Raw genomic sequence first — 24,513 nt, forward strand, 5'->3', positions numbered from 1 at the left:
AGCACAACCAGAAGATAAGAAGGAATCCAGTTTTACTCGTTTATCCACTTTTGCCTTCCGTCTTTTCGATGAAATTTTCACGCGGAGCCGACAACAAGAGAATCTGAATGAAACTAACAAGTAAAATCACGCGCTTTCAAAGGAAGATGACATTGTTCAATATTTACGCGTTTTCGATCACAGCCTCGAATGAAATGTCAATCGCTATCTTTACTGAAAAGGTGAATAATAATTTGTATTAATAAACTATTGCTTTGTTTTTTATTCACAATTTTGTCATTTGACGTATTTTTCACTTTCCATGTTTTGGTTTTGTATCAAAGTAGCCCGGGCTCAAACTCATTGTAGCCGGGGAAAATCCCCGGCCCCCGGCCCTTAGTGACAGCCCTGTTATAAGCTGGCGACCGTTAGTCTCAAGCCCTGTGATACAAAACTTCTTCACTTTCCGCTGGATATTGATTTATCTGATGGATAGCATTATCCACCCTTTGAACAACTGGGGCCAGAACACCTAGAGTACCTTAAGACAATGCTTGCCTGATAAGACACAAAGCTCAGAACCAGACAAACTTTTATACATTTTCATCCACTAGGCAGTGGCAACTAGCAGTTCATTTGTCGCTGTGGCAACAGACAAGCGTTTCCTGCGAGTGTTTACCATTGGTGGAGTTCAGCGCGATATTCTGAGCCTTCCAGGTCCTGTTGTATGCATGTCGGGACACAAGGATCAACTGATGGTCGTGTTTCATGTTAATAACCCACTTCCTGGCGAGCAAGCTCTCGCTCTTAAATTACTGGACTTGAAGCGCAACAAGGAACTTATCACAGAGGAGAGGGTGTTGTTAAGTGAGAAGACAACACTGTCATGGTTGGGGTAAGGTTAAAATAACTACAGCAGAACCCCGGTAACTCGAACTCGGATAACTCGAACACCCCCGCTAACTCGAAGTAAGTCCCATTTCCCTTGGATTTGAACCCACTTTTCAGTCATTTTTACTCGGTTAACTCGAACTCGGATAACTTGAAAACCCTGCTAATTCGAACTAAATTTCGTTTCCCTTCATCAAAATGTAGGTCTAATTTACCCCGATAACGCGAATTCCGGTTTCTTGTAACTCGCCACGGATGCCTATTGATTAGTGCAACGAACAGATCAAGTATTTGACTGACATTTTGACTCTTATCATAAGAATGTATGGTTATGTTAGAGTTTCTGACGAGATTAATAGCCCATTTCCGAGTTCTCGCATTTTAGAGGACTGGTGCCGAAATCGATTCATGAGATCGAGGCTAGGTGCATTGCATCTCATCAAACATGGAGGCTTCGAGTGAAAAAACAACATGCAGTGAAGATTTCTCGAAATTAAAGGTCGATAAATTGGAAAATTATTTGCGAGAGAGAGGTATACAATTAAGCGATGGTGGCAAAGGAAAACGGAAAGCTGAATTGCTTGATTTATGCCAGAAAGCAGCGGCAATGAAGCAGAGGAAACTGGATGATTCTACCAAAGACCGCACAAAGCTACTGAAGGACAAATTGCAAACAAGTGAAGGGAAGTTGTCAGACCCTAATACTAAAACTTTGAGCGCTTGGACCCACAACTTCTCGAAAATTCCAGAGTTCACGTTCGGAGACCTTTACAATTATATTTTGGTAGGTAAAGAAGATTATTCACCTGAAAATCTTTGTTTGTTCAAAAGTCTTCTTGGCTTCAGGTTGTTTCCTGATGGCCACGTTCAGCTTTCCGTTTTCCTTTGCTACCATCGCTTAATTGTATACCTCTCTCTCGCAAATAATTTTTCAATTCATCGACCTTTAATTTCGAGAAATCTTCACTGCATGTTGTTTTTTCACTCGAAGCCTCCATGTTTGATGGGATGCAATGCACTTAGCCTCGATCTGGTGAGTCGATTTCGGCACCAGATCTCTAAAATGCGAGAACTCGGAAATGGGCTATTCAATTAGCACTGTATTGTGTACTGAAGTGCTGAAAAATAAGTAAACTATGGTATTAATTATTAACTTGACAAATTAAATAGTCAATCAACCTAGATAGCTCGAAAACCCGCTAACTCGACAGTTTTTCGTTTCCCTTCAGAGTTCGAGTTACCGGGGTTCTACTGTAGTTACTGATTACCATTAATGATATTTGTGATTGTATCCGTTTATACCAGCAACAAAAGTCATGATTTCTTGATTTTCTGTTTTACTCTGAAGGTTCTCTGAAGAAGGCACTCCAGTCACTGTCGACTCAGCAGGAGTTGTTAGGTTACTCTCACAATCCTTTGGCACTGCATGGTGCCCAGTTTGTATCACTAAAAGCAATGTAAGTGTTGTTATTGCTGCTTTACATTTATTTTACTTTGTGAAGGCATGGTGATCCAACAGTGCATTGGCCTTGAGATCTGGAGGTCAAGAATTTCAAATATGTAATTTTTATTTTTCCTTCTCTCCTATCATATCTCCCTTCCCTCTTTTCCTGACTCCCCTCTCTCTTCCTTCCTCCTTTCCTTTCTCGATTCCTCTCTCCGTCTCTCCTTCTTCCTTCTCTTCCTTCCTCCCTCCCTCACTCACTCACCTTACCTCTACCACCGTACCCTCTTCCCTCCCTCCCTTCCTCCCTTTCTTGATTCTTCCTTTCCTCCCTCTCTTCCTTCCTCTCTTTCTAAATTCCTCTCTCTCCCACCCCCTCCCTCTCTTCTGTCATACCTTCCTGCCTGCCTCTGTTGATAATTTTACTTATTTGATATTAATAATTTATATAATTTTTCCAGATGAAGAATAAGTCAGACAATTATTGGGTCGTTGGCTTGGATGAGAGAAGCCAGCTAATCAGGTAAGGGACCTTGATCTGGACACTCTGCAAAGTTGAACTGTAATTTAAAGATAAAGACTGTATTTCAAAATAACTGACATGCAATTACCTTGTGACCACATGTATCGTGAAAAATTATCAGTAAAATACTTGTTTGAGCAGTCCTAAATTGCAACAGTAGAACAAAAGAAATTTAAGCAATTGGCAGTACAAGGGAACTGCTAAATAAATATATCCTGTGACTTGTGTCTACTGATTCCCTTGTGTTCTTGTGTAATGTATGTAGGTGCATCTACTGCAAGGGGTCAACATACCCACCCACGCTGCCACGCCCTGTACTTGTTCTCCTTCCATTACAACTTCCGTTCTGTGAAATGACGACAGAGAAAGGACAACTGGAGGTAAAGTTTGAGACTAACTATAATAAAATATTTTAAGCCATATAATTGTACAAAACTTTTGAGGACAAAAAATGTTAAGTGCAACATTTTGTTTGAATATCTAATTGTTTGCCCTCACCTTTTCTCTGTGACCTGCTAGTTTGATGTTATTTTTTTTTCATATGACAAATTAATTGAATACTGCTCATCTTTTTTGAGGCCTTCAGTGCTTAAATCATAAATTAAGACCTTATCACGGTTTTCAACGCCATCTTGACGAGTAGGCAAAGCGGGTAGGAATTACAGTGTTTGTATGGGAATTCGACGGCAAATATTGTTTTAAATTTTTCCATACATTTGTTTGTATTTTTTCGCATGATTGACGCAGTTGGCGGGAAAAATTATAGACAAATGTATGGGAAAAAAATGTAACTGAATGCTTTCTAGCTAGCCCAACTACGTCCTTCGAACTCGGCAAATAAAAACTTTTGCCTAGTATCTTAACTTTACAATTCATGAGTTGTCCAGAATTCAATTTTTGTAAGAGATATTTGCCATCAGATTCCCATACAAACACTGTAATTTCTACCCGCTTTGCCAACTCGTCAAGATGGGGTCGAAAACCGTGATAAGGCCTATAAAAGATAAAAGCTGTTATGTAACTGTACAAATTTGTGTGTTAGCTAGAATCAAATAACTTATGAGTGGCTAATGTTTGAAAAATTAATAATGCATTTCATGATTTATTAAAATTAATATTTAATTCATTAACTTGCTACTCCTCATTTACCTCCCTAATTAATAAATTAAAAGTATTAAATTAATTAATTAATTAACTATTAGTTAAAAATTTGAATTAATAAGTTGACACTGGCTAAAAATATTGTTTTTGGACGTTTTGGCCACTACTGTTGCTTTCTTCAGCAAGATAAAAATGCAAAAATCTTGCTAAAAAAGGCAACAGTAGTGGCCGAAACGTCCAAAAACAATATTTTTAGCCAGTGTCAACTTATTAATTCGAATTTTTAACATGCCTGGCTACAACCCGAACATTTTAAACTATTAGTTATTCTTCATTATTTAATATATTAATAAGTTTAAAGTCTAGATATATTTCCTTTTTAAATGTAAAGTATTTGACTGTTACTTCTAATTATTATTGCGTTGCTGCAATGTCAGGAAGCATATGTCCGATCAAAGCTCATGCTTGGTGCATCTAAAGAAGAAGAAAGGGAGTCTTTCAATGATGCTACACCAAGCCAGGTCAAGACAGCACAGATTCAAGGCATCATGAAGTTATTTGCTGTAAGTTCATGACTTCTTTATCAGCAGTTCAATCATTAAAGCAAAGAATTAAAGTGCCTTGTGGCTGTACTGTTAGGTAAGGTAAAGGTAAAGTCTGTGTCCGAGCCTAAGTGGCCCATACAGCCAGAGCTTATCCCGGTTTCAGTAGCATTAAGCGACTAGGAGTATTGCTATTCCCCCCTGGATGGAATGCTAGTCCATCGCAGAGTTACCCCCAGCAGTAGGTTCCCCGGTACCTATTTATACACCTGGGTGGAGAGAGGCACTATGAGAGTAAAGTGTCTTGCCCAAGAACACAACGCAGCGCCCCAACCACCCGGGCTGTTCGACTCGGAGCCGAGCGCGCTAACCATTAGGCCACCGTGCCTCCCACGGCTGTTCTGCTAGGCTTGCAATAATTCTGAATTCATTTTTTTTATCTCTGAAATTTAGCTGGCATGCAAGAGTGATCGAGAATTCCGTGCATTTGAACTGTGTGAATTACTACCAGATGCCCATTCTGTAAGTGATAATAAATTATAATAATTATTTATTTAATATATTCTTAATACATGATTAAAAATAATAATAAAATGTTACTCTGGTTTAAAAATGTTGAAAAAGTCCCAACATTTCAGCTGAAACTTCAGCCTTCATCAGGGGAAAGTTACAAGGAATTTTTAAACCAGGGTAATGTTTTTTTATTAATTTAATCATAAATCAACCACCTGGTTACAGGACCATTTTTAAAAAAAATATTCTTAATAATTAATTTTTGTAATTTTATATTGCAGTCCAATAATTTTTGGATAGCACATTATAATAATAATTATAATAATTTGCTAATTTATATAGCGCATATTTCCATATTCTGATCAATAGCGCTTTACGTATTTAAGAGAAAATTAAAAATTACATCACCATGAAAATAAAATAAAGTTATAAATTATAAAAATACTATATATATAAGTATTATTTATATAATACTTAAAAAGATAAGTTTTAAGTTGAGATTTAAAACAGTCAAGTGATGTTGCTTGACGAAGCTCCACAGGTAGGCCATTCCAGAGTTTCGGAGCTGCTACTGAAAATGATCTAGCTCCCAATGTTGACAGCATCTTTCCCTTGGGATGGTCCAATAAGGGCATGCCAGTAGACCTAAGATTGTATAATGAATTCGATTTTATGCTAATTAGATCGCTAAGATAAGGTGGCGCTAGGCCTAAATACATTTAAAAGTAAAAAGTAAAATCTTATAATCAATACGCAAAGAAACCGGCAGCCAGTGCAGCTCGTAAAGCGCGGATGTAATGTGAGAAAACTTAACAATAGTTTGTTGCTATAAACTACCAGTATAGAACATCATAGTTATAGTTAGTATGGACCTGATTATAATCAAGATAATCATTTATGTCATTCTTAGCTTTATTTTAAAAAGCTGTATTTGATTTATCTATTAGCTTTTGATCTGTTGTAAGAATAAAGCAGCATGTTAGACCTGCAATGTGTGCAAACCCTCCTGACAGCTACATAGCCTTTTACGCTCATTGCTTGTTTACGATGCTATATATAAGCCTAGGAATAAAATTCATTTTCTTGCACCCTATCTCTCTACAAGGGCGAAAACAGACCTCAAATGTGATTCCTTACAAAAAGGAAACTTACTGTGTGGTTCCAGAAAATATCCATACCCCCCACGGAAGGGATTTGCCCTATGAACCCCCACCCCACCCCTCTGGAAATTCCAATTTAGCTTCATACATTGCTTTAAAGTTTTGGGTCTTTGTGACCCCCCCCCCCCCACCCTCCCCTCCTCCTCCCTGGAATTTCCAATCCCTTCTGTGGCAGGGAGTATGGATATTTTCTGGAACCACACATAACTAGTAATACGTGACTCACAGGGCCTCGCGAAGCTCCGGTTTTAACCGGTGATTTGTTATTGTTGCCTAGTAACGGGCATGGCCGCGTCACCCTCGTTCCCAGGGTCTACTCCGCTTTGAAGATGGCAGCTCTTTCTGGTTCGTAAAGAGGTATAAAGCGTTGGGAAGCGCAGGCTAATTTAAAAATCATCGACAAATTATTGGATAGTCGCATTTTGGACATTTATTTGAGGGCATTAAAAAAAGAAGAAGAACGAACGGCAGGAGGATTCGAACCCTCCGCCTGCGCGCCCCTGATGGCGATAAAAAGGTTTATAGCCTGAATAGGCGTTGAGGGAGTATTATGTGGAAATCAGTGTTATTTTAATCCGAAAAGAAAAACGATAAAAATGAAAGGCTCAGGATTCGAACCCACAAAAAAAAAAATAATAATAAAAAAAAACCCTAGCCGGATTCGAACCCCCGCCCTCAGTCCCGAAGATCTGATTTCAAGTTCAACGCCTCACACCATTAGGCCACCAGCGCGTGGCCGTGTGACGTCATTTCCGCCACACGCCAAGCTCACAAATATATATGACCGTAAACTCCACACGAGATTTCAACCCGCCTGAGCCCTTTGAGGGACAAATTTATACACCCCGCTACGCTCGGCTTTCGGCCTCGCTTCGCGAGGAATAATTTTATGGCTTTTGCTGCAAGTAGGCAAAGTGACTGTGTTTTGCTACCAGAGCAGTCAAGATGGGGCTACCTTGTCCTGCTTTGGATTGTCCTTTTGTCACACAGAAAATAATGCCCGCTATATTTGCCAGATAATAAATTTGTTATTGACCAAGCTGAGTGTTTGATCAAGATGGCAGGATATTGGCTCTTTTGGACCTTGACGGCATTAAGGTTGATAAAAATGCAAAAAATACTTGGCCAATATCCAGCCTCATGCTTGGTCGATTATGTGGTATGTAATGTAATCCAACTAAACCTTGACTCTTTTTATAGGTAAGTTTGGCAATAAAATACGCCGCACGCAGTCGACGAATGAACCTGGCCAATCGGCTTGATGACCTGGCACGCAAGAAGGCAGAGCTTGAGGCTGAGGTGGAGCTTGAAGATGATTTCCAACAGGACAACTGGCCAGTCAGGGGGAGTGAGGTATTTACATCAAGAGGGCATGGTCGCCACCCTTCCACTGTGTCACGGCAAGCTGATCAAGTAGAGGAGGAAGAGGAAGGTGAAGTAATGGAGGAGAATGGAGTGGACGATGAAATGGAAGAAGATCAAGAAGATCAACAAATTTCAAGTAAACAAGGTATGGCAAATTAGTGAATGACTAATGGGGAGCTGCAGCTTATGCTTTGATGCTAATTTCAGTACTTACTACTTTGTCTTGAATTTACATGTCTGAGAAGCTTTCCGTCACTTGCATCCAAGCGTGAACACCTGACGCCTAAACATGATCTAATTGGGTATTGATTGTGGCATGATGGGTCGCCAAACATTTGAAGTTTGGCAGATTGTAACACGAACTTTTCCACTCAAAATGTCCAATCTGGAGTTCCGCTTTCTCGCACTTAGGCATATGCATTCGACACAGATCAGGATAAATTTCTCTGAATAAGTCTCATTATCCAATCTTTTCGTCCTTTTTGAAACTGGCATGTGTTGAACTTTTGGTGCGAAAGTTTTCATTATGGTCTGCCAAACTTCAAACATATGAGGACCAATCATGCCATGTTTAATACCCAATTAGATTAGATTCAGCATCACATGTTCATGCTTAGATGCAAGCAAACAGTATATTGTATAGTCTGTGGACCACCAGGTGGGAACATAATTATCTCAGAGTATTTTTCTTCTGCTCCCTGGTTGTAATGCAAGACCACACCAAGCATAACAACAAAAACAAAAAAAGGACCATCCCAAGCTTACCCCTGGCATTTAATTTGACGGTACCCATTTAAACACCTGGGTGGAGAGAGGCACTGTGAGAGCAAAGTGTCTTGCCCAAGAACACAACAACAGTAACCCCAGCAGTGCTCAAACCCAGACCACTTGATCCAGAGTCCAGCACACTAACCATTAGGCCACCACACCTCCCTGTTTAATGATGGTATACTTACAATTATTTTATTTTCCATTTTGACTGTTTCTAATATTTTTCTTGTTGCAGAGAGGAAGGGTCTAGCAAGACTAGATAGTCGTGATTTTGGATCTTTACACTCAAAATCAATTCATGCTGTAAAACCCAGACCACCATCATCACCCATGCCAAGTTTAAGTTCAAGCCAGGGTCGTTCCAATCCATTCAGGGTAGGCAGTCCTGGAAAAAAGGCGACTGGTGTATGTGGAAAAAGTTTTTTCGACAGTGTGGAAGAGGAAAAGAAGGCTTTCCTGCTTAGAAAAAGCAAGATATGTGAGTGCGGGTTTTATACTACTTGACATCATTATTTGCCAGATTGTTCTTTACCTTGTCAAGTAAACTGTTGCGCATGTCTTTTGGTTTTAGTTAGGAAAATAAAAACAAATGAACCCACCTCCTCTAGATTGACAGGTTACTGAATGAACAAACCAGTAGAATTACAAGCTTACGAGAGCTGTTGCACTACACTACACTACTGGAATGAACAGACATGAGATACAGTAAGATATGATGGAGTAAGATTTGACAGATGACTGATGTGTAAGATCTGACAGACGAAGAACAGGGAGATTTGACATGTGGCTGACATATAAGATTTGACAGATGACAAATATTTCAGATTAGACATGACACAAACATGAGATTTGACGAATGACAGAGAGTTGATTTTACAGATAACAGATAGCTGATTTGAAGTATGGCAGACAAATGATTTAAAAGATGTCAGATGTGAGAATTGACTGATGTCAGACTGATGACTGACAGGTGATTGGCAAATGACAGGCAGGCGATTTGACAGATGACTGAGAGGTGTTTGACAGTTGACAGACAGGCCTGTGATTTAGATAATAACAAGTGATTTGACAAAGTTAATGATGTGTACGTGGGATTTGACAGATGACAGACATGTGATTTGACAGACCTGAGATTTCACTGGAAAATTTACATGCATGTGGGATTTCACAGATCACATGCATGCATGCAAGTTGACAGATTTTTAACAAAGGGAGTTTCAAATCTAGCCAATCAAATTAACCATTTTTAACTCTCGTATTATAAAGGGATTTTAAAACACTTCATTCGACTGGCTGTTTCTTTTGTTAAAATCCAGTCAATCAAATCATGGTCCCCAGAGCCACTTGTTTCTCATGCACAGGCTCAGCCAGCTAAGAGGGAGAAGTGGCTCTGGAGACGAGAATGAGAGTGGTTTAGGCATAGCTATTTGCAGACATTGCATGATTTTTTTTTTTCACATAAAGATGCTACATAGTAATTATCAAGTATAATAGGCACATAGTGCATGCAAAGGGATATGTAGTGGAAGGTTTTATACTGTCTTGTAAAATACATAATGCAAATTGAGGCTGCAGTCCTTTGCACACATTGCATGCCTACAGTGCTATGCAAATTTTTCTCATCTGTAGCTAACTGGCAATTTAAGAGTTTCAGCCTTGGTTTTCGATATTTTCCAGGAAGGGTCAGTTTTATTATTTTTTTTTATCATTTCCATCTTCCCAGCTCCTGAGTCCAAGCCAGCCCAGAAAAAGAAAAAGGGAAAACAGACCACTCTGTTGAAATCACCCTCAGAGAAAGAAAACTCAACAACTGAAAAGAAAATGCCTCCAGAAAAGAATGCTACAGCTACCAAAAAGTAAGTTATAAATCACTCGCCCCCCATACCCCCCACTATCCCATTTGGTTAATCAAAATAAGAATTGACAGAGTACAAGCCAGTGAGCAATGTTTACAATGTTTACAGTAAATATACTGTACCACCCCACAATGATTCAATTAAGCCCCCTCCTTCCAATAAGCGCCCCCTTCCGAATAAGCGCCCCCCTCCCTTCGAATGTGTTTTTGTCAATAAGCGCCCCTATTCCAATTAGCGCCCCCATTTTAATAAGCGCCCCCTTTCTTATAAACTCATGAACATTCATGGTACCATACATGTATATAATTATTTACTGCTAAAATGAACAATTCTTTTAAAAGTATCTGAACTTTCAACAATTTTTTACTGTTGCTAACAGTTTCTGTTATTGTTAGTTGTTTTAATGTTTATAAAAGTTTTTTTTGAACATTTAGTTGTTTCTCAAAAAATGATTTAAGCGCCCTGTCCTGAATAAGCGCCCTGTCTTGAATAGGCGCTCTCCCTTGAGGTACGCGCTAAATCGAATCATTACGGCAGTACAAAATAAAGCAAACCATTCTTAAGCTAAATGGAGTGCTACAGGTAATTAGGTTTTTTCCTGGCTATAAGCATCTCATGCAAGCCAGTTTGTGAGCCAGAAATCCTTAAATCCTAAATAAAGGCCAGCCACAAGCTACCTAAGTTAACTGTTGGCTAACTGAAACTAACCATTGAGGGTAAGGCTCACGTTGACAAGGTGATCGGATTAAGGGGATTTTCAGATAAAATATGGACTAAGCTTTTACTAGGGGCCAAAACAGTGGCCCTAATAACAAGGTGGTTATAATAAGTTGGCGTTCTGATAAATGTGGTGCTCATAATTATTTAAAACACAGTGGGGTCATAAACCAGGGTTCTACTGTATCGAAATTTCTCTTAGCGTGTAGCAGAAAAACAACAATAACAACAACAACCACCATTTTATTTTGCCAGAAAAAATAGAAATATTTACAGTAAGAAATTGTTTTGTCTGGCAGAGTGAATGGTTTCAACTTGTGGTTTGAAAAGAGTAAGGGTGCTCTGTCAGATGACAACCCAGAGCTGTCTGGCAGTGATCTGGTCAAATTTGCGATGCGGCAGTGGAAGGCTCTGGATGACGAGGATAAGCAGGAGTGGAATAAGAAAGCAAAAAATGCTGCTACTGAAATTGTAGAGGAAGGAGACAAGAAGAGAAAACGAGAAATGTGTGATGATGAAAATGAAGACACCTCAAATACACTTAATCTAGCTAAGAAGACAAAGGATTCAGTGGCCAATGGTGCAACATCTAAGCTGGCTGGATTTGTTTATAAAAAAGACTGATCGAGCTTGTAAATATTTTGTTAATAATTTATTACAATAATGAGATTCTGGATGAATTTATTCAGAGAATCTAGGGCTTTTAATGTTACATATAATTATTATGTTTTTTGACATAATTATGAGTACGCGACCTATTTTGATCTGAAAAAGGGTCAAACTTTGGAGACCTGGATGGCTCCCTCCACCCCCATCAAAAATTTCACGTGTGGTTTACCCCTCCCACGCATGAGCCAATTGCAAAAAAAGATAACAGACAGAAATAAATTGATTTATTATTACATGTACTTTTACAAGGCAGTATCAGAATACATGACAAAATATGACAACACTAGATGAACTAAAACTATTTTGTTCTGCTTTGCTTGTTTTTATTTAAAAAAATGTACATGTGTGGAAGGAGAGATTGTTACTGTCCAGGATTCAGACGTACAGGTTGTATAAGGAGGCTCTAACTTGTTAGGCTGTGGATGAATCCCTAGTATTTGATCATTCCAATAAAAGCTTTTGACCATTGCTTTCATTGCTTTCATGTGATACAGACTGTTTATTATGGTGTATAAAGTAGTTCTAACTTTTATGTCTAAGGATGAAACCCTAGTGTGTGGCCACTGAAATGAAAGCTATAAAGCTCTGAAATTCAAAACCCAACCAATTACAATTTTCGCTGCCGATTATAATTATGGCGACAGCCAACGAACCTTGAAAAACACAAACAAACAACATGGATCGAAATAAACGAATCACAACTGACAGATGTGACTTTTTGACCCGGTTGAAGTGGACTTCTGTTTCCCTAGAGGTCTGCTAAGATGATTGATGGCAGCAAAAGGTGCAAACTGTCGGCTAAGGTTTGAATTTCAGAGTTCATGTGTCTTTGAAAACAGCAATAAGCAGTGAAATCACAAATCGATCAGCAGTTGGTTTCTTGTTTTCAATCGTACAGAGTCGACCATTTCTTGGGTGATTCCCTTGCAATCTTTCAAAATAAGTTTTCTCAACTTTGGCCATGCACTTTGTTCACATTTAATATACCACTCCACAAGTACAGCATCAGTGATCTGTTCGCATCCACTGAGATCAAGAGTTTTTAACACAGGGAACACACTTGCCAGGTCTCTCAAGTCAGTGTCTGTAATGAGCGGCTGCTCAGCTAAGCCCAAGTAACGTAGAGTCTTGCCAATCTTGCCAGACAGAAGTAATAACTGACTTCCATTGATTCTCTTACACCCTTTAAGTTCTAGCCACTCCAAGTTCTGAAAATTGGGTAAACTTTCCAGAAAGGCTGTTAATTTTGAACTGGACAAATTCAGCTTCTTTAATTTAGGGAATTTATGAAGCAGTGGAAATATCATGTGAGTAAATGAACCAGTCACATCCAGACTTGTAAGATTTTTGTGTGGCTTGTTGCTAGGAAACGCCCAAGAAAGTATTCTGCTGGTTGGTTCTGTGTCCCAGGAAGGTAATTTCCACTCGAATGTCCTCAAGTTTGAGCACACTGTTGAATCAGCTAGTACATCACCTAAACCTAAGGGAATAAAAAAATGCCTTATGGTGACTAGAATTTTGGGGCTGGCGACTAAATTGGAACCATAGTCGCCAGCCTGGGACTAAAATTGAGAAGAAGGATTGAAAGCGTGACCTTAATTTAGAGACTAAACTTTTCACTGGCGATGAAACTTGAGCAGTCGGGGGAAAAAATAAACTTAGAGGGTTGTATTCGGGCCATCCCAAAACGCAGAGAGCGTTTTGTGTGCTTTTGTGAGATTGGCGACAATTATTTCACCCCAGGCTGCCTTCAGTTTGCTTGTTGGAGTATTATACTACCAGACGATCTGTAAACAGAGATGGGGGCTTGATGGGCACGTTGGACTTGGTCCCATACAACAGGGTCTCTCTCTCACCCCCAGTGGGGAGAGAGACCCTGGGAAAGAGGTTGAGCATGACGGCTTGAAGAAAAGTGATCAAATAAGTGTAGAAAGAAAAAATATTTTCCATTTACCCACTAGAAGATAGTTTTCCATTTTCTATTAGAAAATAATGCATGCTTGAGGTTTAAAAAAAGCTGCTAGTGGATGCATGAGTTGTTAGGCGAGGGCATTCAGCTGCTTTTCTAGACCTCAAAAGTGCATTATTTTCTTATAGGAAATAGGAAAACCATCTTCTAGTTGGTTTAAGCATTAAAAATGAGCACAGAACTTACAAGACTTGCCGCTGCTCAAACAGGCCAGCCTGGCTCAAGTAATCTAAGGCCCTAAAGGTTGTTACTCACCTTCTCCAGCAAAACTTTGAATATAACAAAGAGACAGAGTCTGCATAAGTGGATTATTAAGCATCACCGTACCAAGCCAAGATCTCCCCACTTCACTGAAACATGTTAATGAGATGCTTCTAAGCTTGCCAGTGCAACTTAACGCCTGCCTCAGATCAACTGCCAGTGGATTCTTCGCCTAGTAAGAGACAGTGAAAGGAAAGTTATTTAATTGCCATGTAACATGTTTCCAATAATAAAAATAGATAATAAAATAGGAATTTGTGGTGGCACATCCACAGTGTGGCTCTTCGTCCACTGTTTTCCAGATCGAATTGGAATTTAGAAGTGTTCGTTTTTGTAGACTTTGAATAAATATCACAGTGTAGATGTCTTGCCACTTCAAGAGCTATGTAGACATTTTATTGCGGTTTTCAGTGAAATGCGAACTCTGAAATTCAATCCTCAACGAAAGGTTTACACTTTTTGCTGCCGTCAATCATCTTAGCAGACCTCAAGGGAAACAGAAAGTCACTTCAATCGGGTCAAAAGGTCAAGTCTTTCGGTTGTGATTGGTAGATTTTGGATCCATTTTGTTTGTTTCTGTTTTTCATGGTTTGTTAGCTGTCGCCATAATTATGATTGACGGCAGCGAAAAACGCAATCGTTTATTGGATTTTGAATTTCAGAGTTCGCATTTCACTAAAACCGCAATAACGGTGTAGATGCGTAGCCACTTTTCTTATTAACTTTTAATTAAAAGCTGCGAAAAAATAATTTTTGACAGTCTACATGCGTATATACGTGGCCACTTTTCTAGTAAACTCTAAAAGCTATGAATAAATTTTGATGTTGTAGACAAGTAGCCACTTTTCTACAGAAATTTTACTGCAACGCGTATACATAGCCTGCGTATAGGAGGCATAAAAAGGGGAAGGGGATAGTAGGGTGGTAGGAGGATTGAGGGAATCTGAGGAGTAAAAGCCCCCTTCTCCCTCCCCCTTTTACGCTTGCTACGCAGGCTAGCGTATATGTGAAGCTGGCTGCACTGTGTAGCTGGAGATGTGGGGTATTCTGCAGTTGCTCCCAAAAGGACTGATTATCCAGAGAAGATAAATCAATACCTCATTTGTTAAAGGCACACAGATCTTCTGTTCAGTAAAACTTGAGACAAATGTAACTTCTTCCACCATCGGCAAGTGTTTAAACAGCTCCAGAAACGTTACTTTCGTCTATCTGTCCAAACGCGAGGTTCTTCAGTTTAAGACGACCACTTGATGCAGCCTTGCAAAGAACTTGGAGAGTATTAACTGTTGTCACACGGAGCTTAAGAGCTTCTGACTCAGAGATCCAGGCAGCGGCCGGAAGAAGGGGGTCGGCCGATCTCCACCATATTCATACGGTATGGAGGCCTTACCTAACAAGTAACCATGGTAACATTTTTTGATTGATTGACTTTATTGTTTTCGAGAACAGACCACCCCCCCCCCCAAAAATTGCCCCAGTGGCGTGACAAAAGTTGTGATTTAAGGTCAACTTTAGCAGCGTATATCTCTAGATTTATTCAAGCAACAGACTCCAATTTACATCAACATAACACTTGTCCTTTGGTTGTTTAAATGCATACTAGAACAAATCTTCTCTGTATATCATTCACGATCTGCATGCAAACTAAGAAGGCATGCTTCCCGACATTTTCAAAAGTCGCAAAACTAGGCATTTTCGAATTCCAGTTTCTCAAGGGTCCGGAAAGATACAAATAAAAAACAAACAGCAAGTTACTCACCATACATAGGAATATGTTTTAAGCCAGTGTTGAAATTGGACCAGCGAATATATTTTTTTTAACGGTTCACTGTTTTTGCCGCTTCGGCCGATTTCACACTCCCAGGCCAGTTCCAAAAAATTACGGTTTTTCTGCTGCTGTCGATCTCATTATCCGGATTTCGCCGTTTGAACGCCTTCGATAAGTTTAAAAAACCAATAGCTATGGTTTCTTGTCAAAGTATTTATGATTTGGCTGCAAGTTGTATTCCTTTTAAGCGAGAGCCCAGGTAACATTTTGCCGTAGATTGCGTGACAGCCATAGAACACGAAGCCTTCAGCGTAGCCATCAAACCAAACCAATATTATCGCGTTGATTAACAGAATGTTGCCTTTTCTTCATGAATACTTGCTCCTGATCCATAAAAAGCTTTCAGACATCCCATGAAAGAGTCCAGAATTCAGTAAACAACAGGGAAAATATTGTCGATCTTCGTATGTTTGTATAAACACTTCTGGACATTGGCACTAACTTTCGTCACCTTGAAGCTTGGTTTTGGTCCGTTAATTCGCATGATAATTACGATCCATGTTACTAAGTGGCATTAAGAGGGGGATGGCATTTGCTCAGCCGTTATACCGCCATAAGAAGCAACGATACTTTGGGGAAAAACGCCAAAAAACTCCAAAAATCCCCGGGAGACTGGGTATTAGAAAGGCCTGCCGAAATGAAGTGTTTGAAGGGGGGAGGGGGAGGGGGCGGTTGGGAAGCGGGGATGGCCTGCGGGGCAGTGGCGGTGCTGATGTGTCAATTGTTAAAGTAAAATTTTGATCTATATAATAATTTACAACAATTTTTCAAATTTTATATTTTGTTGTTTATCTTAACAATTTTTCATTGGCGACCTTTATTTCCTGTTTTGATATGCTTGACCATGCATCATAGCCAGTTTCCGAATAAACTTTTGAAAATTGCTGATGAACGTAACACAATAGGCCTGGTTTTAAACCGCCCCATCTGGAAAAAAGGAATAGACTTTCCTTGCCATCAAATTATTCTTTTCTGTTTCGTGATAGAGTGGTAATTCAATTACCTGCAAACAGAGAGGCTTGTTTATTTTGTCGTGGGAATATCAGACCTTTCGTCTAGCTTTTAATAGATTTAAAGAAGAAAAACAATCAAAGTACCGTTGTTAACAAATTGGAAAAGTACCAGTGGATCAGCTAAGAACTTTTCCTGTAAGTTTAAAGAATAAGTTCAAGTATTGTGGGTAAGAAAGGTAATTACAGCCGCTTTGAAGTCGGACTTTCGTCTGATGACGTACCTACATGTAAAGTAATCAGAAAGGCAATTCGGATGTCAACCTTTACAAAATTATCAAAAAGCAGCCGCTGCAACGTAACTTTAGCAGGTACTTGGGGAAAACTTTTTTGACAATAGCTGTTGTTCTCAGCGTCACGTAAGCAATTGTACGGTATATGCTTTACGTAGAGAAATGAAATAGAACAACTTTAAATTTCGTTCCTGGCAAAAAATGAGTTTCCTATATTTTCCATTTCATTCAATTTACAAAACTTACAAACAGGCTTTGTTAGCTTTTCCTCAGGAGAATTTTTACCCTTCAATTGGTTACGTTTCCCACGTGACCGGAAGGTTTACCTTTGGGAAACTGGAGGGGCTTGGGGGGTACTCTTTACAGAAAACGATACACGGAGGCTCCAGGAGGGACATACGTTTCCGTTGGAATTACAATTATAAAAGTGCAGAGAGAACTTTTAGTGTAGTTTATAAAAGGACCTTCAAAAATATCTCGGTCGATTACATAAAACATTGAAGAAGTATATCATTATAAAACGTCAACAAAACAAACAAAAACAACAACAACAAAGGAAAAAAGGAATGCAGTATCCTTTCTGTAGGTATTTGAAAGGGGTACCATTTTCTATTATAAACCGCAGGTTTAAATGGTTACTTTTTCTGTCAAAAATTGTATAAAAAGGGTAAGGATTTGGACCTCAAGAAAACGGAGCCTCCACGTGTAAAAAACAAAGGACCTCTAGGATTGCCTACGTAGGTGCACCGTATAATGGGTTATACAGGAAGGCTCCACCCGAAAGGGGTACCTTTATGAGGCTGTAATTATGTTACTGAAAGAGTAGGCATTTCCCGGGTCAGAGTATACAAACGCGCAGCAAAGACTGCCACTATTCTTACTGCATAATTAATTAGCTTATAGCAGAAGTTTTAATTATATGTCCGAATTTCTTCATTCCGACGCATGCTTGTTGCAGTGTTGATGCTTTGCGGTCTAAGAGTATAAATCTCCTCATTTCGCTTGAAACGTGGTCATTTTAACGGTACTCTGGCACGACGGCCAGCTTTTGCGACCCACCCACCTCCCATGGTGGCGGTTGACAGAATTTCACGTTTTATCCTCGTTGCATGCCTATTGCCTCAGCAGTCGCGAACTCTTCCCATAACCTAATCTTATGCGATGAGGTAATGAGTATACAAAATATCTGGAACATACCAACCAAAAGGTAGTTTCATCTGTTAAAGATGTTTTAAGGGGCTATGTAGTTGAGAAACGACAAAAAATGCATTGTTCCTTTTATAGGTTTGTAAAAAGGGTATCGATTTTATCGAAGGTATACGGAAGCATTACTCTTCCTGTTGAAAATGGTTTATGACAGAAAAAAAGATTTTTGACTTCGGGACAGAACCTCCCCGCATTTGAAAAAAGGGTAAATGTATCCCCTCCCCGAGAATCAGAGATAAAACGTGTGGCCAACCCTGACACTAATTGGTGAAAAAAAAAAAAACATGTCAACAAACTATGCGTAACGCGCGCAATACTCCAGTACGTTTAACTGAAATAAACGTAAGTAGTCATTTTCAAAAAGGCCCCTTGTTTAAGGCCATCGTAACTTGGTTAAAAATATAAAACAAACAGCTGTGACAAACATTATAAAAAATCGCAAAATTATTTACTAATTTTGACGTTTCCCAAAACGTCAATTTTAGTAAAATGCGATTTTCATAATATTTATAACTGCTTTTTTATTTTTAGTGACTTGATTATTGGCCATTTCGAAGTTGCGCAGGGAATTGAGGCGAGTTTCAAATTTCAACTTATTGATAAAATGACACTACCACATGAAAGAGCGCATCGCGTTTGAGTGTTGGACGGAACGGCTATTGTAAGAAGCTCTTCCCCAAAGTACCTATTAACCTTGCGTTGTAGCGGCTGCTTTCTGTTAATTTTGTGAATGTTGTCAATTCCGAATTGGTTTTCCTGATAACATGTAGGTACGTCTTCAGACGAACGTCAGGCTTCAAAGCGACTTCTAACCCCCATGCCAATACTTAAATTTATTCTTCAAACTTACAGGAACAGTTCTTAGCTGATCCATTTGTACTTTTCCAATATGTTAACACTGGTCCTTTGTTTGTTTTTCCTTCTATGAAGCTAAGCGAAACATCTCATATTCCCACGACAAAGTAAATAAGCCTGTCTGTTTGCAGGTTATTGAATTACCACTCTATCACGAAACAGAAAAGAATAATTTGATGTCAAGGAAAGTCTATTCCTTTTTTCCAGATGGGGCGGTTTAAAACCAGGCCTATTGTGTTACGTTCATCAGCAATTTTTAAAAGTTTTATCTGGAAACTGGCTATGATGCAGGCCAAGCATATCAAAGACAGGAAATAAAGGTCGCCAATGAAAAATTGTTAAGATAATTCATAAACAACAAAATATAAAATTTGAAAAATTGTTGTAAATTATTATATAGATCAGAATTTTACTTTAACAATTGACACATCAGCACCGCCACTGCCCGCGCCGCAGGCCATCCCCGCTTCCCAACCGCCCCCTCCCCCTCCCCCCTTCAAACACTTCATTTCGGCAGGCCTTTCTAATACCCAGTCTACCCGCAAGGATTTCTGAAGTTGTGTGTCGATTTCGCCAAAGTATCGTTGCTACTTATGTCAGTATAACGGCTTAGCAAAGATCCACCTCTTAATGCGACTAAGTAACATGGATCGTAATTATCAGGCGAATTAACGGATCAAAACCAAGCTTCAAGGTGACGAAAATTAGTGCCAATGTCTAGAAGTGTTTATACAAACATACGAAGATCGACAATATTTTCCCTGTTGTTTACTGAATTCTGGACTCTTTCATGGGATGTCTGAAAGCTTTTTATGGATCAGGAGCAAGTATTCATGAAGAAAAGGCAACATTCTGTTAATCAACGCGATAATATTGGTTTGGTTTGATGGCTACGCTGAAGGCTTCGTGTTCTATGGCTGTCACGCAATCTACGGCAAAATGTTACCTGGGCTCTCGCTTAAAAGGAATACAACTTGCAGCCAAATCATGAATACTTTGACAAGAAACCATAGCTATTGGTTTTTTAAACTTATCGAAGGCGTTCAAACGGCGAAATCCGGATAATGAGATCGACAGCAGCAGAAAAACCGTAATTTTTTGGAACTGGCCTGGGAGTGTGAAATCGGCCGAAGCGGCAAAAACAGTGAACCGTTAAAAAAAAGATATTCGCTGGTCCAATTTCAACACTGGCTTAAAACATATTCCTATGTATGGTGAGTAACTTGCAGTTTGTTTTGTATTTGTATCTTCCCGGACCCTTGAGAAACTGGAATTCGAAAATGCCTAGTTTTGCGGCTTTTGAAAATGTCGGGAAGCATGCCTTCTTTGCAGATCGTGAATGATATACAGAGAAGATTTGTTCTAGTATGCATTTAAACAACCAAAGGACAAGTGTTATGTTGATGTAAATTGCAGTCTGTTGCTTGAATAAATCTAGAGATATACGCTGCTAAAGTTGACCTAAAATCACAGGGCACAGAGGAGTCAAGTTTGTCCGCAATTCAAAATCTCTACCGTGCAAAACAACCGTCAAAGCGACCGTTTAAAAGCGTACGTGATATATACAGCGCCGTCATGCGATACCGCTTGTTTACAGATCGTCTGGTCTGGTGATATCGTATTCGTACCCTAATGCGACATCCGCAGACAGCAATGTTTGTGGGCGTTACCAGAGAGACAAGCAGTAAGAAAGAGAGCAAGGGACGAAAGCGATTTGAGGCGAAATTCCGATCCCTCGTTACTCACTCAAAATCAAACGAAACGATCTCATTTTTAACATATGGTTTAAGACTAGTATTTTCTCCCCATACGCTGTAAGAAAAACTTCAAACAAGTCGTTTTAGCTGTATTTCGGGGGACGAGTTTTAGGCAGTTAAAAATTCGTTTTCGTAGAATGTGGACCGGAGGATACTGGTGGCGGAAATGCGTCACGAGACATGTGATGTTGCAACACCGTAATGTGTTTCACAAGTAACTTACCACTTTGAAAATAAAACCTTGTTTTCCACTTCAATTTCTTCGGATTGCGTCGATCCTCGTCTGGTAAATTTCGCTTTTCCTGGAGTGCACTATTCATATTTTGAATCTTACCGCCGGTCGAGAGATAAGCTGTTGTTTTGAATTTCGGATTAGTAACGGTTGATTTCATCAGTCACAGCATGGATCTTCACACGACTTCCGTTTCCGCCACCAGTATGCTTCGGGCGACATCGAGCCGATCACGTGGTATAATGTTTCGTCCCTTGTCTTTTTTTCTTCTCGGCACTTCGTGCCTCGTCGGAAAGCTTCGCTTTCAGAAAATAAAAACGTCGCCCTTCGGGCGACGATTTTTCGCCCCAGGCGACCATTGTCACAATACGATATCACCAGACGATCTGTAAACAAGCGGTATCGCATGACGGCGCTGTATATATCACGTACGCTTTTAAACGGTCGCTTTGACGGTTGTTTTGCACGGTAGAGATTTTGAATTGCGGACAAACTTGACTCCTCTGTGCCCTGTGCTAAAATCACAACTTTTGTCACGCCACTGGGGCAATTTTTGGGGGGGTGGTCTGTTCTCGAAAACAATAAAGTCAATCAATCAAAAAATGTTACCATGGTTACTAGTTAGGTAAGGCCTCCATACCGTATAAATATGGTGGAGATCGGTCGACCCCCTTCTTCCGACATTTTGCAATATTGCCTGGATCTCTCAGTCAGAAACTCTTAAGTCTCTCGAGATGGGGTTGTAGTGTGGTTAGTTGAAGCTCAAAGTTGATGTTACAAATATCCATGTCTGTTATACCTCTTGCTCTTAGGATCTCTAAAACCTGTGGATCAATCTTCTTATCAGGTATACGTATTCGGACGTCTTTCCATAGTCGAGGAGAGTTGAATACTTTTCGTAAGTATCTATCAACTTGCGCCATGTTTCGCAGGTCACGCCGACTGAGGTACTCAGCAACATGATAGAGCACAACATCGGGCAAAGACCTTAATGGAAAATAGCTGTTCCGTGAACGGACGTTAATATGAATTCCAGTCCGTACTGCGCAATCTCGGCTGCAATGTTTATGTGAGCCTCACACGAAGGAATGTTTACAAGCAAACTTAAAAATTTCGCGACAAACTTACCTTTTTCTTCATTATTAACGCCAGATATCCTTGCAGAACAAATAATAACGAGTAGAAGAACCGTGACGCTATTTCAAACCGACGTTTCACCTCATCGGAATTTCTTGAACGAAACGAACTGTAATGGCGGACTAAAAAACTTCATGTATGCTGTCACCGAAGTGTAACGTTTCAACGAATTCAAAACAAAAACGAAAACAAACCCCGAGTCTGCGCAGTACGGACTGGAAATCAGCTCATAGTTTATACTAGGCTTTTGTACATTATGCTTTTGTTTCCCCACTAAAATGCTTTACCTTAATGCTCCATTTTTCCCACTAAAATGCTCGGTCTTCCCCAAAAAAGTCACTAAAATGCTCGGATAATGCTCATTATACAAACGGTTTTTTAAATTAATTTCAAAGTTTTTAACATGGTGTTAACTGTTAACACTTACAAAAACGTACAAGTGTTGCAAGTAACAACAACAACGTATACAAGTTCATAAATACAGCCAAAAAAACATAATCCTCGAAATCATCTACAAAGCTTAGTACAGAAAGTAGTTGACTATCTCTAGAAAGTTATTTGTAGTTGAATTTTGAGTTTTAGTCCTCATTTTCTCTAAAAAAATAATTTCTTTTTTTTCTCGGGAAAAAAAAATCAACTTTCCGGGAAAATGCCACTAAAATGCTCGAATAATGCTCAATGCTTTTGCCTCACTAAAATGCTCGAAAAAATGCTAGCATAATGTACAAAAGCCTAGTTTATACAGTATTTGAAAATCCTCCGTAGTTTAGAGGCAAGGTCCCGTGTGTACAATAATCTACAGGCGTTCCAGGCGCGCTGATTAGAGCTGGGAACGAGTTTACCGTCACATGTGAGGACACTTTGTGACGTGTATTTGACGCAAGTTCTTGTTGCTGTAAACAAATATGGCCGCCAGGGCTCTGTGTTCAGTGGACTTCGAGGTGTTTGGAAAAGTGCAAGGTACTTTTAAATTCAACCTGAAAAATTCTGCTTGCTTAACTCTCCGGTTAAGGGCCCATTCAACTAGAAACATAAAATGTCTTTCGGTTATAAACCAACCTCTCGGCTATTCACAGTCGACAGTTATGGTTTTGAGAATTATACGATTTTTTTTTGCCTGCAGTGAAACTTTCGGCGTCAAACCTCTTGAATGAACTTTGGAATAAGCTTCTTTTCACAGATATCTTCCTTCATGTAACATTTTTGCTTCAGCCACATGTATAATACTAAGATCCTATCTGGCAATATACCACCCTGCAGAATAAACCAATCCTCCAATGGCTGCCATTTTGTAATTTTGTACTCACTCTCATACATCTGCCTGGGAGAAGAGGACTTATTATTTTTTTTTACAAGGCAGTATTAGAATACATGATATGATAACACTAGATGAACTAAAACTATTTGTTCTGTCTTGCTTGTTATTATCAAAAAAAAAAAAATGTATGGCCCATACATTTTTTTTTTTTGAAGGAGAGATTGTTATTGTCCCGGATTCAGATGTACAGTGGAGACTCTGAGATCGGGCGAAACGTCTCCGGGCGAATGGGCCATCGGGCGAAACGACCTGATACCGTACAGTGTACAAGGAGGCTCTAACTTGTAAGGCTGTGGATGAATCCCTAGTACACATCATTCCAATAAAAGCTTTTGACCATTGCTTTCATGTGATACAGACTGTTTATTATGGTATATAAAGTGGTTCTAACTTTTGGTCTAAGGATGGAACCCTAGTGTGTGGCCACTGAAATGAATGCTTTTGAGCTATCGACATGCAAACTCTGAAATTATTACCGAAACAGGTAGAGTGCGAATTCAAAAACATTCGTAACGGTTGTTTTTGGCGCCAAACGGCAACGATCTGCGTCACGTGGCTTTGCTTGTCAAATGAAAAAGGTGAACGTACGCAGTCACATTCCTGAACGTTTCGATGAAGCTTTCGATGATGGCATTCTCTGTAAACAGCAAAGGCAGGACATTTATATCAGGAAGACCAATCGATGACAGCCTAAGAGGCAGTATAATTGACACAATTATTGCTGATGGCGGCCCGAGGACCACATGCTACCGAAACAGGTAGAGCGCGAATTCAAAATCATTCGTAACGGTTGTTTTTGGCGCGAACAATGAAGTCAGAACACAAAGGAATGTAACCGCGTGCATTTACCTTTTTCATTTGACAAGCAAAGCCACGTGACGCAAATCGTTGACGTTTGGCGCCAAAAACAACCGTTACGCATGTTTTTGATTTCGCGCTGTACCTGTTTCGGTAGTAAAAACCCAACCAAGGATTGCATTTTTCGCTGCCATCAAACATAATTATGGCGACAGCCAACAAACCTTGAAAAACAGAGCAAACAAAATGGATCAAAATCAACAAATCACAACTGGCAGATGTGACTTTTTGACCTGGTTGAAGTACTGTAGACTGCTGTTTCCTGAGAAGTCTGCTAAGATGATTGACGGCAGCAAAAGGTGCAAACCGTCAGCTGAG

General features: G+C 39.6%; 1 protein-coding gene and 1 pseudogene across 3 annotated transcripts in view; one reads left to right on the plus strand and one right to left on the minus strand.

Annotated features, from left to right (window-relative positions):
• Positions 1 to 11,589, plus strand: part of LOC144629969 (WD repeat and HMG-box DNA-binding protein 1-like) — a 29,765-nt gene extending 18,176 nt beyond the window's left edge. The window contains exons 19-28 of one of the 2 annotated variants that reach the window (XM_078488225.1): positions 594 to 874; positions 2,219 to 2,327; positions 2,776 to 2,837; positions 3,103 to 3,217; positions 4,376 to 4,501; positions 4,934 to 5,002; positions 7,354 to 7,663; positions 8,525 to 8,767; positions 10,013 to 10,145; positions 11,162 to 11,589. In XM_078488225.1, coding sequence (XP_078344351.1) covers positions 594 to 874; positions 2,219 to 2,327; positions 2,776 to 2,837; positions 3,103 to 3,217; positions 4,376 to 4,501; positions 4,934 to 5,002; positions 7,354 to 7,663; positions 8,525 to 8,767; positions 10,013 to 10,145; positions 11,162 to 11,486 — 1,773 coding nt within the window. In that variant the 3' untranslated portion in view covers positions 11,487 to 11,589. The remainder of the gene's footprint in view (positions 1 to 593; positions 875 to 2,218; positions 2,328 to 2,775; positions 2,838 to 3,102; positions 3,218 to 4,375; positions 4,502 to 4,933; positions 5,003 to 7,353; positions 7,664 to 8,524; positions 8,768 to 10,012; positions 10,146 to 11,161) is intronic. The other variant, XM_078488226.1, reaches the window with a different exon arrangement.
• Positions 11,590 to 12,310: 721 nt separating this feature from the next.
• On the minus strand, positions 12,311 to 21,805 carry LOC144630782 (uncharacterized; annotated as a pseudogene). The gene is made up of 4 exons (XR_013566638.1): positions 21,682 to 21,805; positions 14,859 to 15,071; positions 13,756 to 13,933; positions 12,311 to 13,011 (listed from the first exon to the last, which is right to left on the minus strand). The product of XR_013566638.1 is annotated as an uncharacterized LOC144630782 (transcript).
• Positions 21,806 to 24,513: the final 2,708 nt, after the last annotated feature.

This window comes from Oculina patagonica, chromosome 11 (genome assembly GCF_052425735.1).
Source record: "Oculina patagonica isolate OP01 chromosome 11, crgOcupat, whole genome shotgun sequence".
Lineage (NCBI taxonomy): Eukaryota > Metazoa > Cnidaria > Anthozoa > Scleractinia > Oculinidae > Oculina > Oculina patagonica.